This window comes from Saccopteryx leptura, chromosome 1 (genome assembly GCF_036850995.1).
Source record: "Saccopteryx leptura isolate mSacLep1 chromosome 1, mSacLep1_pri_phased_curated, whole genome shotgun sequence".
NCBI classification, from domain to species: Eukaryota; Metazoa; Chordata; class Mammalia; order Chiroptera; family Emballonuridae; genus Saccopteryx; species Saccopteryx leptura.
In genome coordinates, this window is record NC_089503.1 from 192,122,517 (window position 1) to 192,139,958 (window position 17,442).

The 17,442-nt window shown below is 42.4% G+C and overlaps 1 protein-coding gene across 3 annotated transcripts in view; it reads left to right on the forward strand.

Moving 5' to 3' along the window:
* URB2 (URB2 ribosome biogenesis homolog) overlaps nt 1-17,442 on the forward strand; it is a 44,956-nt gene that overhangs the window by 2,212 nt on the left and 25,302 nt on the right. For 2 of the 3 annotated variants that reach the window (XM_066383601.1, XM_066383602.1), the window contains exons 3-5: nt 1,934-2,110; nt 3,957-7,278; nt 10,274-10,434. In XM_066383601.1, the coding sequence (XP_066239698.1) occupies nt 1,934-2,110; nt 3,957-7,278; nt 10,274-10,434 (3,660 nt within the window). The remainder of the gene's footprint in view (nt 1-1,933; nt 2,111-3,956; nt 7,279-10,273; nt 10,435-17,442) is intronic. The other variant, XM_066383603.1, reaches the window with a different exon arrangement.

Here is a 17,442-nt window from a genome sequence, read left to right on the forward strand (position 1 = left end):
ACAAACTTTTTCTGTTGCAAAACCTCCATTAGTGTCCCTTTTATATTTAGAAACCTCTCTTATATTCCAAATTAAGTATATATACATCAGTAAAAAATTGGAAATTAGATTACAAAAGTTAAGTTCTGATTGTATTGCCAGCTCCATTTGTTTTTAAATCCAGAGTGACACTCCATATGCTTGCTTATTGGAGCTTTGTTAAATATCTTTGCAATTTGGTGAATCAAAGGTTGAGAAGTAGCGAAGCGTTAGTATTGTATTAAGCCATTCTAGAAATGGATTAGGGACCAAGAAAGGCAATGCTCTTTGCTATCATTTCTCATCTTATTTGGCTAAGTGTATTTGGATGAGCTCATGAAATTGGGTTTGCCTACAACCCATATGTTAGAGATGTATTAAAGACGACAGCACAAAATGTGTCAAAGATGGATTACATCTGTTATATGACCATGAGGTACAGTATGTAGAACACTAGCACATCTAGTAGTTTTTAAAACTGGCTGCACCTGAGATTCTTGGCAGCTTGACAGTCACCTGGTAAGCTCTGCACAGGGCAAGATGAAAGGGGAAGTTACGGCAGACATTTTTTAAATTTTACTTTTCAATTATAGCTGACATGCTATATTATTTTATATTAGTTTCAGGTGTACATCACAGTGGTTAGACAGTCATCATTTACAAAGTGACCCCCCTGATATTTCAAGTATCCACTTGGCACCATGCATAGTTATTACAACATTATTGACTTTATTTCCTGTGCTGTATTTTATATCCCCATGACTATTCTGTTACTACTAATTTGTACTTTTTAATCCCTTCACCTTTTTCACCCAGTTCCTCTGCCCCCTTTTCACCCGAACTCCCATCCCCTCTGGCAACCATCAGTTCTCTGTATCTATGAGTCTGTTTCCTCATTTATTTTGTTCTTTAGATTCTGCATGTAAGTGAAATCATATGGCATCTGTCTTTCTCTGTCTTATTTAGCATAATACCCTTCAGCTCATCCATGCTGTTGCAAATGGTAAGATTTCCTTCTTTTTTATGGTCATAGCAGGCAACTTGATCAAGGTCTCCACTCTTCTCCTCATAGGTTCTTTTTAGCATCTGTCACTGTTCATACTATTACTGACAGTTCTGGTATTGAATAAAGAAATGTCACAATAATGGAAATTACACATGCCCATCCCTTTTTTTCATAAAGCACTAGTGCATTATTTTATAGAAGAATCTCTCTGCTTTTTAGACGAGGTAAGTGTATTTAGCAGTTACATGGGAAGCCAGAATACAAACCCGTCTTTTAACTTTGCAGTTTTGTTTCATTTTGTGGCCATTCTGAGCAACTATTGTGCTTCTAACACTTGAAACTTAGTATATAACTATATAAAGAAGTTAGAGGAGGCTGTTAGAGTTTAACATAATAAAACTTGCTGTTAGCCTCAGATGAAGACAAAATTGTTTTTATTCTTGGATAATAACATCTTGACAAACCAGACCATTTATGTAACATAATATTGTCAAAGGTGAGTCTTAACCCTTTGAGTAGTTTGAACATTCATGTATGTCCTCGTGCCTCCTGACCATCCAAAATAAAAAGAATTTTATTTTAAAAATGTGTAAGGCAACATTAAAAAAAGGCAAATGTATGTTCTTCTTGTTTCCATAAATTGGTTATCAAACAAACGTGATTTTAAGTTAATAAAACTAACTGGAACTGATTTCATTTTTTTAAAAAACACTCACTTCTGGGGGTCAGCAAGCATGAAAACTCACTACTCAAAGGGTTAAAGGAGCGCTTTCTCCCTGGTAGTTGGATTTATTTGTACATGGAATGTCTCTGTAAATGTTCAGTGTTTTTATTTGTTGGAAAATAAGTTCATTTATATTCAGATTATTTATTTATATTCAAATTATTGATTTATTTTTCCAAATTTAGGTATTACTTGACTGGGCAAGACAGTCATTAGTTGCATTTTATAAGAAGAAGCTTGAACTGAAGGAAGACATTGTTGAAAGGCTTTGGATCTACATGGATAACATTCTGCATAGCAAAAAATTACAGAATTTCATCAAGAATGGAAAGACAATTAACCTTCAGATTTCCCTAGTCAAGGTAATAGTGTCAGGTGTTCACTTAGGCTGTCCTGTATGTTACATGCATCTTTGTTGATTTTCTCTTAGTGCTGGAGGCTTATTTGTTTTAGGATTAATTGTATGAAGATTTAGAATATTCTAAGGTAGGAGAGAAGAAAAGAGTACAGGTATTTGAATTATAATGACTATATTACCTGACCTGTGGTGGTGCAGTGGATAATGCTAGTTTGAAACCCTGAGCTTGCCCAGTCAACGCCCATATATTAATAGGAGTTGATTATTTCTGCTCCTTGCCCTCTTCTTTCTCCTCTCAGAAATGAGTAAATAAAAGTAAAAAAAAAGATATTTACTGAATAAGTATTGTGTACTCTACACTGTGTGCTAAGAACTTTGTTAATATTTGAGAAAAGCTTCGAGTTATCTTATGGAGTGGCTATTGATTACCTTTTTAATTAGAAAAACTAGCCAGCAAATGATGCAACTTTGTGATTCCCCCCACACACCCTGAACTTTCTTTTGCCCTGAAGAGATAGCAAAGGCCAAAATCTGGATAGGAATTTTCTCAGATTCTTGACTCAAAGTGATTTTGAAGTCTCAGATCAGACTTACGAACTTCATTGTCAAAACTGAGTATTTGGAAATGCTCTGAGAATAGGTAGTAACAATGAAAAGCACTAAGAATGAGCACTTACTGTGTACCAGGCTCAGAGAGGTTAAATAACTTGCTGAAAGCCACAGCTTGTGAGTGGCCCAGACTGCCCGACTACAAAGCTGTGCCCTGTACCATCACACTGCCTTGCCCATGTGTGTGCAGGAAGAAGGAGAAACCAGTGAAGGCTGCTAACAGGAATTAAATAGTGCAGCTGCCTGATGGTTTATGTACTTTACTGGTTCTTTAAATTATGTTCTAAATTATATGTCACTTTTTAGAATAATAGACTGGTGACCACTAAAGTGGGTTATTCTGAATGATTCTTTGAGAGAATGGTAATAAAGTCTTTATTTTTTCAAAAGTCATATTCTAATATTTTTGTGTGCATTGTAATTATATAAAATATTAATTCTGTAGTATATGCATTTAGTATGTAGATAAATTATCCTTATTTGAGTATAAATGTGGAGAAAGTGTTACAGGTTAGTTGTGTGATCAGAATAGTATAGCAGTACATTGGCCTTTAAGTAATATGAGATTTTTGTTTCAGCTTTTCCAGAGCCAGCAGTTACTTGAATGCAGATAATCACACCTTTCATTGAACTACTGACAACTTAGCACCTAGAATAAATTTGATTCCCAGATTCTGTAAGGCTGGGATCAGGTCACTTAGCCTATGAGTGGATTTTAGAATCTGCCCAACCATCATAATTTCTGGTGTTTATGGATTTCAGAATTTTGAAAGCAGTACAAGAGGGGTTAGCCGTATAATACACAGTAACTGAAAACATTTCCTTTCCTCTTTGAAGAGTGTCCTTTTCTTTCAGCATTAAAAACAGAAACAGTATAATTGACTACAAAAATATCATTTGAACTGCAGGATCACAACCGAAGGCCGCTGTCCATCAAGCTGTAATATCTAAGCTGAATTGCCAGTTTAGGATCTTTGGAGTTTAAGCCTTATAAAACCCAGCTCTTTAAAAAGGGACAGCAGATTTACAAAGGCACTCCTCTGCATCCTTTTCTGAATTTATATTGGTAGGAGAAGGGTATGTTCAGGAATTGAAACAGGTTCAAGTTCACGTAGATGTGATAATCTGGTATTTCTTATCAAGATGAGGGAAGGAGAGAGTTGATTAATTCTTTTATATTTTTTATATGTATGTGTGAGTTAAGGGTCACTAATGAGTTTTCTTTCTCTCTTAATGCTCAGATCATAAATGAGAGAATAGCTGAGTTCTCACTTTCGGGATCTCAAAGAAACCTCTGTGCTGTGCTCAGCTGCTGCCAGGGCATCCTTTCGATGCCTGCCCTTGCTGTCATCTATACGGCCAGACAGGAGCTGATAGTGGCCTTGCTGAGCCAGCTGTGCTGGTCGGCCTGCAGGCAGCCAGAAGGCACTGTGGTGGCCCTGTTATTCAAGGTCATTCATCTGGCCCTTGGCCATTACCTCTTGATCCAACAGCAGCAGGTCACCCCAAGGCGTGCCTTTGGAGAGGTGACTGGGCATCTGCTCCAGCCCTGCTTGGTCCTGAGGCACCTACTCTCAGGGGGCACGTGGATGCAGGCCCGCCAGGGCCAGCTGCAGCAGGCGCTGAGCCGGGACCTTAGGAGTCAGATTGAAGCCATGCTTCAAGGTGGAATCTTTCAGCTCGAGCTGCTCTCATCCTACAAGGAGGAGCTCTTGGACCAGCAGCAGGATAACACAAAGATGGGGGCCATGAAGAATCTTCTAGCGCCCATGGGCACTGTGATTGCTAGGCTGGTAGAGGCTGGCTACTGTGAACCATCCCTGCATGATGCTGTTGTGGCCAGCTCGGTGGCCTTGCTCTACAAACTCTTTTTGGATTCTTACTTCAAGGAGGGCAATCAGCTTCTCTGCTTCCAGGTGCTCCCCAGGCTGTTTGGCTGCCTGAGGATTTCACGCCTGCAGGAGGAGCAGACGCAAACCCTGTCCACATCGGACTGGACCACAGAACTCCTGGTTGTGGAGCAGCTGTTAAACTCCGTGGCAAACAACATCTACAACATTGCGGCTGATAGGATCCGGCACGGAGAGGTTCAGTTCCGCTTCTTCCGCCGTGTGGCTGAGCTGTTGATAAACCACTCGCAGGCGTCTGTGCCCGCCTGGTTCCGCTGCCTCAAGGTTTTGATGTCTCTGAATCATTTGATCCTGGAGCCAGACCTGGACGATTTGCTGGCTTCAGCTTGGATCGATGCAGACATAACAGAATTTCGAACTAAAAAGGCCCAGGAGGCCCTTATTCACAGTCTCTTCCAGACGTATATCAAACTTCGACAGGTGCCACGGTTGTTTGAGGAGATTTTGGGGGTGTTGTGTCGTCCAGCAGCCGAGGCACTGAGGCAGCCATTGCTGACCGCAGGCCTCTCCACAGTCCTCTGTGAGTGCCTTGTGGAGTTGCCTCCAAGTCAGGTCTTGGACACATGGTCCCTTGTGCTGGACAAGTTCCAGTCTCTGGTCCTGCCTTATTTGTGGGGTGATTATGACATGGCCCTGAAGTCACTGTCGCTGAGCTCACTGCTGCATTGCATCATGTTCAACATGAGGAGCCTGGACAGCAGCACACCTCTGCCCATCGTCAGGCGAATGCAGGGCACGATGGAGAGGATGCTCCGAGAACTCATGAAGCCCTTGCTGGACCTTCTCCTGGACCCCCAGAGCCCAGAGCTGGAGCTGTGGCTGCAGAAGGTCAGCGATTCTGTGCTGCTGCTCTCTCACACCTGGGCCCAGGTTGACACCATGCTCAGGTTAAACTGTAGTCAATATCACGCCATGTCTGGGCCCCTTACAGGCATTGCCCTGGAGATCTCAGACCTCCCTTTATTGCTCCCAGGTGTAGAAACACACCATTGGAAGAAGATAGAAAAGATTGCAGCTCAGTTCAACTCTCTTGGCAGGTATTGTTTAGAACAGCTCTACCTGCAGAAGATGAAAAGGACTTTAATGCAAACTAGTTCCCAGTCTGAAGAAGCCCTCTGTGCTCTGAGGGACGATGCTGCCCATGTTCTTGGTTCTGGCAGAGAAAGATTGACTCAGGGGATAACTGCTTCCTGGGATGGCCAGGTTGGAACAGTAAGCGCAGTCACATACCCTATAGCACACTGGCACTTGATTGTGTCGAATCTCACAATCTTACTATCCTATCTTTGTCCAGATGATGTGACATACCTGGCTGATGTCATGCTGAGAACTTTGCCAGTGAACAAAGCCCAGGAAGACTCAGCAGAAGAAGAGCCAAACACTACACTTGAAAAAATATCCGAGGCCATGCTTCACAGTCCTCTCTTTCCAGAGTTGCAGTCCCTTCACTCTGCTTTCCTGCTGGGCATCACCAAGCAGTGCGCTAGCATCCTGTGTGCCGGCGCCCAGAGTGACCCATGTCTTCTCAGTCAGAAGTTGCCCTGGCTTTTTGAAAAGGACCTCATGGATATGGCTCATTGGGAAAACAGATTTGCCAAAGTCAGCCGTGAAGGTCCAGAACCAAGAGGAGAAATTGCCCAGAACTTACTGTCCTTGGTCAAGAGTGACTTCCCCATTCAGTTGCAGGGAGAGCAGTTAGAGCGTATCCTGGGGCTTTTGGAAGTCATGTCTGCCCTGCAGCTGGACAGCCTCTGGGTTCCTCAGCATGTGCACTGTTTCCTTCTGTTACTGTCCACGGCCATCACCAGGCTGGGAGGCTCTTGCTCCTCCTCACTGACCGTGAAATTTCTGATGACTTGCTGCCGGCTGCTCGGTTACCTGCAAAGAGGGAAAAGCGCCCGCTCAGTGCTCAGGGTTGTGTACGCCAGTGATATTTTTGAAATCATACTGACCTCCTTGTTCAAAGTCATTAGTGGCTTTCTGATCGATAGGGATGACCCCTCTTGGTTGGAATTCCTCCAAGTGATGGGGACATTCTTAGAACAGCTGATGCAGATGGTTGTCCAGATGAAGCTCAGCTTGGTGCTCAACTTTGGGAAAATCGTCGCGTTCCTTTCAACGTGCCAAGTGGACGCTGGTGCAGCTTCAGGCAGACGGTTGAAAAATCAGAATCCTCTGGGCTGGCAGCTCCTTCTGGTGTCCTTAACCAAGTTGTGCCATGTCCTAGGGCCTTTGGTCAAAGAGCAGAAGCAGCAGCAGCACGAGGGCCCCACCGCTCTGCTGGGGCTGCTGCAGCAGGCTGTGCTCCAGATGGGCACCTTGCTCCAGACAGGTGCGGCTTGCGGGGCCTGGCGCCTGTCCTCCACCTTCATCTTGGCGGTCAGCACGCTCTTGGAAGTGGATGTGGGCCAGCAGGGCAGGCATAGGGGGGCAGAGATCTCTCCAGGGGTGGACGAAGTGTTCTCCCACCCTGCCCTCTACCAGAGCGTTTACTCTCAAGTACTGTCCGAGCTGCCAGCTCTGGCAGGAAGCTCTCAGTCTCTCCAGGCAGCCGTGCGGTTTTTAACTCTCTTCCTTTTGGCCCCAGAACTACATTCCAAGGAGGAGTCTGTATTTACCTCCATGTTTCATTCTGTGAGGAAAGTTCTTGCAGGTAAGTCTTTTCTCAAGCTAATTCTGTACTCTAGGGCTTTCGGTAAAAGCTAGTGAACCGGCCCGCAAACTGAGTTGTAGCCTCTCCCCATTAGGAACAGGTGTGCATTTCAGAGGTGCAACACGTGAGCCGTGAGGATACCTCTCCCCAGCCCTCCCTGGGCATTCCAGGGCAGTGTGGGTGTTCCTGCACAGGTCAGCCGTGGCCCCCACACTTTTCAGTGTCTCACACAGTAGCCTTTGAGGTGTGTTGTGTAGCACCTGAGTTTTTCACTTATTTTTGCAGATGGTTCTAGTTTGTAGATTTGAAATCTCCACTTCTCTTTTCCAGCTTTTATCTGTCCTGGCTGGCCCTGGGTAGTCAACACAGATCATTCCGTTCATATTAGTGGGCTCTTTGTATCAGCTCCTCAGTGCCAGCAATTGCCTTAAGAAATGTACAAAATCTGCTAACATTTGATAAGTGACAATGACTTGATTCATAGGGAATCCCATAAAATTCCTTAGGGGCTGGGCTTCAGCCCCCTAGGTTTCAGTGTGGTACTGGCCATCATCAACTGATTGGCTCAGACTGTGACATTATTGCGGTGTTTTAGTGGGATGTCCCGGGACCACACAGCCAGCCAGTGTCTTCATGTACTGGAATTCTATACCTGCTGTCCCCTAGGTCAGAGGTTAATGGGCTAGATTCCATCCCTAACTGTTTCAAGATACCCCATATCGTGTACTACACCTGGTGTGGGTTTATCTTTTTGTTTTGGTTGTCCTAGGGGTTGCGGTTAGTTAGGATGATCTTTTGAGGTGAGGTTGGGGACTCTATCAGCCAAGCCTGACTTCAGACGTGTGCCAGCCCCTCTGTTTCCCAGCAGATAAGCTGTGATGGGCGAGGAGGAGCCATGGACCAGCTCAAGTACGAAAGTGTTAAATGGGGCCGCAAAGAAGCAGAGCCACTGGCTGCCTGGACCAGTTCCAGGGCTGCGGTGTGGTGCCTGAATAGCTGCTGTCGTCTCCCTGTCAGTCAGTGGCCTTTCTGTCTCTTCCTGGGTTCTGGACTGATGAAAGACTTCCATGTGACATGTTCTATGTTATTCTGTCAGCAACTCTTAGAGAATGGAGGCTGAAAGTTAGTCTCTTATTAACATGCATTACAGCATTCTAAATGAATGTCCTAAGAAATGGCAGCTGATGGTCTGAAGCTCTGGCCCCAGGGCCCCTTTGTTAAACAGAATGCTGGGTCATCCTATGTCCCTCCAGCGTCATGAGTAGTGGTAGCCCGTGAGTCCTAACTGTGCCCCTGGACTTGTGGTACCTCTGACCTCAGGGCAGTCTGAAGGCAAAGCTGGCCACCCCACAGCCCCCTCAGACCACGTGCCCGGCTGTTACCTCTGTGTCCAGGCCTCATACCTGGGCTGCTGGACTTTGTCTAGAGAAGGGACCAAAGTGGTGAGAGGTCTGGAAGGAGTGCCAAGTTAGGAGAAGCTCAGGGTGTTGGGCAGAGAGAGCCAGCGGTAAGGTGTACTGAAGGGTGGCCACCTGTGTCCATGGGGGACTCATCTGTGCTTCCCCCATAAAGGTGACGGTAGAATAGACTACTTTAGTTCAATTAGGAAGACTTTCACTTTTAAAAGTGCTCATATACATGTGGAACTCGATCCTATTTGGAGATAAAGTATTGATTTTCACTTACCTAATTAAGTAAACAGACTATGAAATGCTGTAAAGTGAACCAGACTTTGGGACTGTGGGTTGAGAGACTGCATGCAGACAGAGCTTTAGTAAGCAATGGCCTTGGAAGGATCGGTAAGCCAGGTGGAGATGGTACTCACGCTGAGCCTCCCAGATGGTCCAAACTGCAGTGCCAAACCCAGGAGTGGTGTGGTTATGCCCATCTCACTGGTGAGGGCATTGAGGTTCAGAGAGGTCATGCAACTAGGATCTTACAGCCTGTAGGAGACTGGGAACCAGATTTCTCAAAGTCTTTAATCCCTCTGCCCTCATGCTGTACATAGTGAGTAAAGACGGACACAGGAATGCATACCACAGTGTGCAGTAGTCTGATACAGTATGCAACAGACTGCTGGCTGAGACACAGCTGGAAACAAGCTGGGTCAGATTGTAAAGGGCTCTGTTATAAAATTCCAGGCTGGGGGAGGGACCCCGGCACATTGGGAGGCTTTCCTGCCATGAGTGAGAGAACTGGGTGACTATAACAGGAAGTTTCCAGATGTTTAAGTTTCTTTTTTTTAATTTATTTATTTATTTTTGTATTTTTCTGAAGCTGGAAACGGGGAGAGACAGTCAGACAGACTCCCGCATGTGCCCGACCGGGATCCACCCGGCATGCCCACCACGGGCAACGCTCTGCCCACCAGGGGGCGATGCTCTGCCCCTCCGGGGCGTCGCTCTGCCGTGACCAGAGCCACTCTAGCGCCTGGGGCAGAGGCCAAGGAGCCATCCCCAGCGCCCGGGCCATCTTTGCTCCAATGGAGCCTCGGCTGCGGGAGGGGAAGAGAGAGACAGAGAGGAAGGGGGGGGGGTGGAGAAGCAAATGGGCGCTTCTCCTATGTGCCCTGGCCGGGAATCGAACCCGGGTCCCCCGCACGCCAGGCTGACGCTCTACCGCTGAGCCAACCGGCCAGGGCCTCTAAGGTTCTTTTAATCACTTTAACATTCCCATCTGTTTAAAAGTACGAGCCCACCCCTAAGACCCTGCTGGTTTTATAAAAGCACTCAAGAAAAGTAGGAAAAACTACAGAAAGTCACAGTCATCTGTCTCCCCGGTCCAGAGCACTGTTGCTGTCCCTCAGACTTCCCTGTACTGTGTGCTGACAAGCACTCCACTGTGCATGCTGAGGGGGTTGGGCCTGTGCTGGGGTATCCCCATGCCCCTGGAATGGGGACTTCAATGGCTGTACACTGTTTCATCATGTGGCTGCTCTGATTTATTTCATCTCCCTTTGTCACATCTTAACAGTTGTGGTTTCTTTTCCACACAGATCCTGCAATTCCAGTTCAGGTAATTCAGGACATTGAGCCTCATTTGGGAGCCTTGTTCACCCACATGTTCGAGGTTGGGACAACAAAGGACTTCCAGGGGATGATGCAGTATATTCTCCAAGGACTGGACATCAGGAATGTGTGGACTGCAGACCAGCAGGTAGGTCGTTCCTACCTCCCTTGCGTGGCAGACACGTGAATATTAGCTCAAATGGGAAAACTTAAGATGTCACGTCACCCCTAAAACCACACACACAAGCCGACAGAGACTCTAGGCAGGGAGGGAGTTTATGGAAGGAGCTCTGGCTTCCGGAGGCCCAGGGCCTCCATGTAAGAGATATTATGTTTCACATTACAACTATATTCTTATTATGTAAAATATTAAATATATACTCAAAATAGACACATAAGTTAAATTCTGCCCATCCTTTCGATATCTCTTACTATACCTTTTTGAAAATTTTTAGTTGATTTGGTTAATAGTCTGGATCTCGTTTAAGAATCAAGTTAGCAGGCTGCCCTTTGGTCCTTTGCACCTTTGTGCATTTGGTAGTTTCTAATAAAGCCCTGCATTGCATTTGGCCTTTGTGTTTTGAAGAGCCTCTGCACGGAGCCCACACACTGGCATCAGCTCTCTAACTGGCCCCATGCCCTGGACTGGTGAGATATGCTTTCTTACCCAGGAGGCAGAAGGCCACAGAGCTGTCATGGGGCCAGGATTACAGGCTGGGTTTCTGGTTCTAAACTTTCTCTGCCTCAGAATTGTCTTCTTGACTCTTGATTATAATCTGCACAGGGATTGGGCTTTGATCTGGGTGGGAGGGGAGCTGGAGAGGGTGCTATATGTTAGAGTGGGTCAGCAGAGGAGACTCCCATCTCCCTGTGTGAGCCTGAGGCATGGTGGGACCAAGGCTGGCTTTTCTGCCCTCCACAGTGCTGGCCTATCTCCTGGAGTTTCATCTTGTGTGTCTGCAGCGTGGCTGGGCTCTGGCTTTGAGAAGGCCTTTGGGCTTTCCTTCAACGAGCCACACATTTCTATTCAAACCAGTCAGATAGAGAAGATTCACAGAGGAGGAGGTGAGACTAAAGCCCAGCATTTAGAGATGGAGAAGATTTTGGTGGGATGGCCCAGAGCAGGGGGACATTGCTTGATAGCAATGACAAGGGTGGTGTGGGCACAGCACAGTGAGCAGAGGGTGTGCGTGTGTGTGTGTGTGTGTGTGTGAAAATGGATGGGCATGGGAGGTGCCAGTGGGCAGGCCTTGGTGTGGAGACATACCCTGCAGGCGGGTGGGAGGGAGCAGGGCCACTGATGGCTGTGGGAGAGTGTAGGGGTGTGTGTAATCAAAAGGAGTCAGGGAAAGAAGCAAAGGGTGGAAGTCAGAATTTGTGGGTGGTGATTTGCAGTGTCGGGAAGAAGGTGAGAGGCTGAAATTGATGTTGTGCAATGCCCACTTATTGACGGCACCACGTAAAAGTGGGTTCTTTTCTGTGTAGTTCCCTTCTCATGGTTTAAAACCATCACCTATAATCACAGCATCTAATCCAATTATTTATTTATTTATTTATTTATTTTTAATGGGGTGACATCAATAAATCAGGATACATATATTCAAAGAAAACAAGTCCAGGTTATCTTGTTCAATTATGTTGCGTACCCACCACCCAAAGTCAGATTGTCCTCTGTCACCTTCTATCTTGTTTTCTTTGTGCCCCTCCCCACCCCCTTTCCCTCTCCCATTCCCCCCTCCCACCCGTAACCACCACACTCTTATCAATGTCTCTTAGTTTCACTATTATGTCCCACCTACGTATGGAATAATGCAGTTCCTGGTTTTTTCTGATTTACTTATTTCGCTTCGTATCATGTTATCAAGATCCCACCATTTTGCTGTAAATGTTCCGATGTCATCATTTCTTATGGCTGAGTAGTATTCCATAGTGTATATGTGCCACATCTTCTTTATCCAGTCATCTATTGATGGGCTTTTTGGTTGTTTCCATTTCCTGGCCACTGTGAACAATGCTGCAATGAACATGGGGCTGCATGTGTCTTTACGTATCAATGTTTCTGAGTTTTTGGGATATATACCCAGTAGAGGGATTGCTGGGTCATAAGGTAGTTCTATTTTCAGTTTTTTGAGGAACCACCATACTTTCTTCCATAATGGTTGTACTACTTTACATTCCCACCAACAGTGTATGAGGGTTCCTTTTTCTCCACAGCCTCTCCAACATTTGCTATTACCTGTCTTGCTAATAACAGCTAATCGAACAGGTGTGAGGTGGTATCTCATTGCCGTTTTGATTTGCATTTCTCTAATAGCTAAAGAAGATGAGCATCTTTTCATATATCTGTTGGCCATTTGTATTTCTTCCTGGGAGAAGTGTCTGTTCATATCCTCTTCCCATTTTTTTATTGGATTGTTTGTTTGTTTGTTGAGTTTTATGAGTTCTTTGTATATTTTGGATATTAGGCCCTTATCTGAGCTGTTGTTTGAAAATATCATTTCCCATTTAGTTGGCTTTCTGTTTATTTTGTTATCAGTTTCTCTTGCTGAGCAAAAACTTCTTAGTCTGATGTAGTCCCATTCATTAATTTTTGCTTCACTTCTCTTGCCTATGGAGTCAAATTCATAAAATGCTCTTTAAAACCCAGGTCCATGAGTTGAGTACCTATGTCTTCTTCTATGTACTTAATTGTTTCAGGTCTTATGTTTAGATCTTTGATCCATTTTGAGTTCATTTTTGTACAGGGGGAGAGACTGTAGTCCAGTTTCATTCTTTTGCATGTGGCTTTCCAGTTTTCCCAACACCATTTGTTGAAGAGGCTTTCTTTTCTCCATTGTGTGTTGTTGGCCCCTTTATCAAAAATTATTTGACTATATATATGTGGTTTTATTTCTGGACTTTCTATTCTGTTCCATTGGTCTGAGTGTCTATTTTTCTGCCAATACCATGCTGTTTTGATTGTCGTGGCCCTATAATAGAGTTTGAAGTCAGGTATTGTAATGCCCCCAGCTTCATTCTTTTTCTTTAGGATTGCTTTGGCTATTCGGGGTTTTTTATAGTTCCATATAAATCTGATGATTTTTTGCTCTATTTCTTTAAAAAACGTCATTGGAAGTTTGATGGGAATTGCATTAAATTTGTATATTGCTTTGGGTAATATAGCCATCTTGATTATATTTATTCTTCCTAGCCAAGAACAAGGTATATTCTTCCATCTCATTATATCTTTTTCGATTTCCCTTAACAATGGTTTATAGTTTTCATTATATAAGTCCTTTACATTCTTTATGTTTATTCCTAAGTATTTTATTTTTTTTGTTGCAATCGTGAAGGGGATTATTCTTTTGAGTTCCTTCTCAGTTGTTTCATTGTTGGCATATAGAAAGGCTATTGACTTCTGTATGTTAATTTTGTATCCTGCGACCTTACTGTATTGGCTTATTGTTTCTAGTAGTCTTTTTGTGGATTCTTTGGGGTTTTCGATGTATAGGATCATATCATCTGCAAAAAGTGATACCTTTACTTCTTCTTTTCCGATATGGATGCCTTTTATTTCTTTGTCTTGTCTGATTGCTCTGGCTAGAACTTCTAGTACCACATTAAATAAGAGTGGAGAGAGTGGACAACCCTGTCTTGTTCCTGATATAAGGGGGAAAGCCTTCACTTTAGTGCCATTTAATATGATGTTAGCTGATGGTTTATCATATATGGCCTTTATCATGTTGAGATATTTTCCTTCTATACCCATTTTGTTGAGAGTCTTAAACATAAAATTGTGTTGTATTTTATCGAAAGCCTTTTCTGTGTCTATTGATAAGATCATGTGGTTTTTGTTCTTTGTTTTGTTGATATGGTGTATTACGTTAACCGTTTTACGTATGTTGAACCATCCTTGAGATTCTGGGATGAATCCCACTTGATCATGATGTATTATCTTTTTAATATGTTGTTGTATTCGATTTGCTAGTATTTTGTTTAGTATTTTAGCATCTGTATTCATTAGAGATATTGGTCTGTAGTTTTCTTTCTTTGTGCCATCCTTGCCTGGTTTTGGTATGAGGGTTATGTTGGACTCATAAAATGTGTTTGGAAGTATTGCTTCTTCAATTTTTTGGAAGACTTTGAGTAGAATAGGAACCAAGTCTTCTTTGAATGTTTGATAAAATTCACTGGTATAGCCGTCAGGGCCTGGACTTTTATTTTTGGGGAGGTTTTTAATGGTTTTTCTATTTCTTCTTTACTGATAGGTCTGTTTAGGCTTTCTGCTTCTTCTTGACTCAGTCTAGGAAGGTTGTATTGTTCTAGGAATTTATCCATTTCTTCTACGTTGTTGAATTTAGTGGCATAAAGTTTTTCATAGTATTCTACAATAATTCTTTGTATATCTATGGTGTCCGTGGTGATTTCTCCTCTTTCATTTTGGATTTTGTTTATATGAGTTCTTTCTCTTTTTTCCTTGGTAAGTCTTGCCAAGGGTTTGTCAATTTTGTTGATCTTTTCAAAGAACCAGCTCCTTGTTCTATTAATTTTTTCTATAGTTTTTCTGTTCTCTAATTCATTTATTTCTGCTCTGATTTTTATTATCTCCTTTCTTCGGCTGGTTTTGGGTTGTCTTTGTTCTTCTTTTTCTAGTTCCTTAAGGTGGGAAGTTAAGTGGTTCACTTGGGCTCTCTCTTGTTTGTTCATATATGCCTGAAGTGATATGAACTTCCCTCTTATTACTGCTTTTGCTGCATCCCATAGATTCTGATATGTCGTATTGTCATTTTCATTAGTCTGTATATATCTTTTGATCTCTGCACTTATTTCTTCTTTGACCCATTCATTGTTTAAAAGTATGTTGTTTAGTTTCCACATTTTTGTGGGATTTTTTTCCTCTTTTTTGCAGTTGACTTCTAGTTTCAAGGCTTTATGATCAGAAAATATGCTTGGTACAACTTTAATTTTTCTGAATTTGCTGATGTTGTTTTTGTGGCCCAACATATGGTCAATTCTTGAGAATGATCCATGTACACTGGAGAAAAATGTATACTCAGTCACTTTGGGATGAAATGTCCTGTAGATGTCTATCATACCCAGGTGCTCTAGTGTTTTGTTTAAGGCCACTATGTCTTTGTTGATTCTCTGTTTGGAAGACCGATCTAGAGCCGTCAGCGGTGTATTGAGGTCTCCTAGTATGATTGTGTTTTTGTCAGTTTTTGTTTTAAGATCAATATGTAGCTGTCTTATATATTTTGGTGCTCCTTGGTTTGGTGCATATATATTAAGAATTGTTATGTCTTCTTGATTCAGTGTCCCCTTAGCCATTATGAAATGGCCATTTTTGTGTCTGAGTACTTTTCCTGTCTTGTAGTCAGCATTATCCGATATGAGTATTGCTACACCTGCTTTTTTTTGGATGTTATTTGCTTGGAGTATTGTTTTCCAGCCTTTCACTTTGAATTTGTTTTTATCCTTGTTACTTAGATGAGTTTCCTGTAGGCAGCATACAGTTGGATTTTCTTTTTTAATCCATTCTGCTACTCTGTGCCTTTTTATTGGTGAGTTTAATCCGTTTACATTTAGTGTAATTATTGATACTTGTGAGTTCCCTATTGCCATTTTATATCTTGCTTTCTGTTAGTTTTGTGTCTTGTTTGATCCTTCTCTTTCGTTTTTCTATGTTTTGTTTTTATTTGGTTGTATTCCATACATCTTTCCTCTGTTGCTATCTTTTTTATCTCATGTGCTTCTGTGGTGGTTTTTTCAATGGTGGTTACCTTTGAGTAATGAAAAGGGTCCATACCCTGTTCATTGTAGCGAACTATTTTGTGAGTAATTTTGCACTCCATCGTCCTTTGCTACTGTTAATCTCCATCTTCTCCCCCTCTTTCTTTTTGTTGTTGTCACAGTTTAAATTTGGTTTTATTGTGTTCTTGGAGCTTTTACTTGTGGCTCTGTTTTTTTTTTGTTCTTTGTATCTGATTGGAGAACCCCCTTTAGTAATTCCTGGAGTGGGGGTTTTCTGATGATAAATTCCCTCATCTTTTCTGTATCTGTGAATGTTTTTATTTCTCCTTCATATTTGAAGGATAGCTTTGATGGGTATAGTATTCGTGGCTGAAAGTTCCTCTCTTTCAGGACTTTAAATATTGGGGTCCACTCTCTTCTAGCTTGTAGAGTTTCTGCTGAGAAATCTGATGATAATCTAATGGGCCTTCCTTTATATGTTGTATTCTTCTTTTCCCTGGCTGCCTTGAGAATTTTTTCTTTGCTCTTGGTTTGTGTCAATTTCATTATGATATGCCTTGGAGTAGGTTTGTTGGGGTTAAGAAAACTCGGAGTTCTGTTTGCTTCTTGAACTTGAGGCTTTAGTTCTTTCCACAGGCTTGGGAAGTTCTCATCTATTATTTGTTTGAGTATGTTCTCCATTCCATTTTCTCTCTCTTCTCCCTCTGTTATACCTATTATTCTTATGTTATTCTTTTGGATGGAGTCAGATAATTCTTGTAGGGCTATCTCATTTTTTTTTAATTTTTGAGTCTCTTTCTTCTTCTCTCTGCTGTGCCTCAAGTTGCTTGTCTTCTATTTCACTAATCCTCTCTTCTATCTGACCTGTTCTATTAGCTAAGCTTGTTACTTCGTTTTTCAGCTCATGAATTGAGTTTTTCATCTCTGTTTGATTTGTTTTTATAGTTTCAATTTCCTTGGACATATATTCTTTGTGTTCATTGAGTTGTTTTCTGAGCTCCCTAAATTGTCTTTCTGTGTTTTCTTGTATATCTCGGAGGATTTTTAGGATTTCTATCTTGAATTCTCTGTCATTTAGCTCCAAGATTTCCAATATATTAAATTTTTTCTCCATAGATTTTTCCTCATCTAGCTGTGTTACCTCTCTTTCTTTTGTATCCATGATATTTGATTTTCTCTTCCTTAATGGCATCTGAGGGTGGTTTTGTTGATAGTATTAATGAGATTTAATAAAGAATAAAAAGTTAAAGAAATAATAAAAAAAATAAAAAATCGAAAATAGTTATTTTTTTAAAAAAAAATTAATAATGAAATAAAGAAAAATAAAATACAATAAAAAATTTTTTAAAAAAGGAAATTATTCCCCCCCTCCTTTTTTCTTCTCCTCTCCTCTCCCCTCTTTCTTGAGAAAATCTTGTGGTGAACT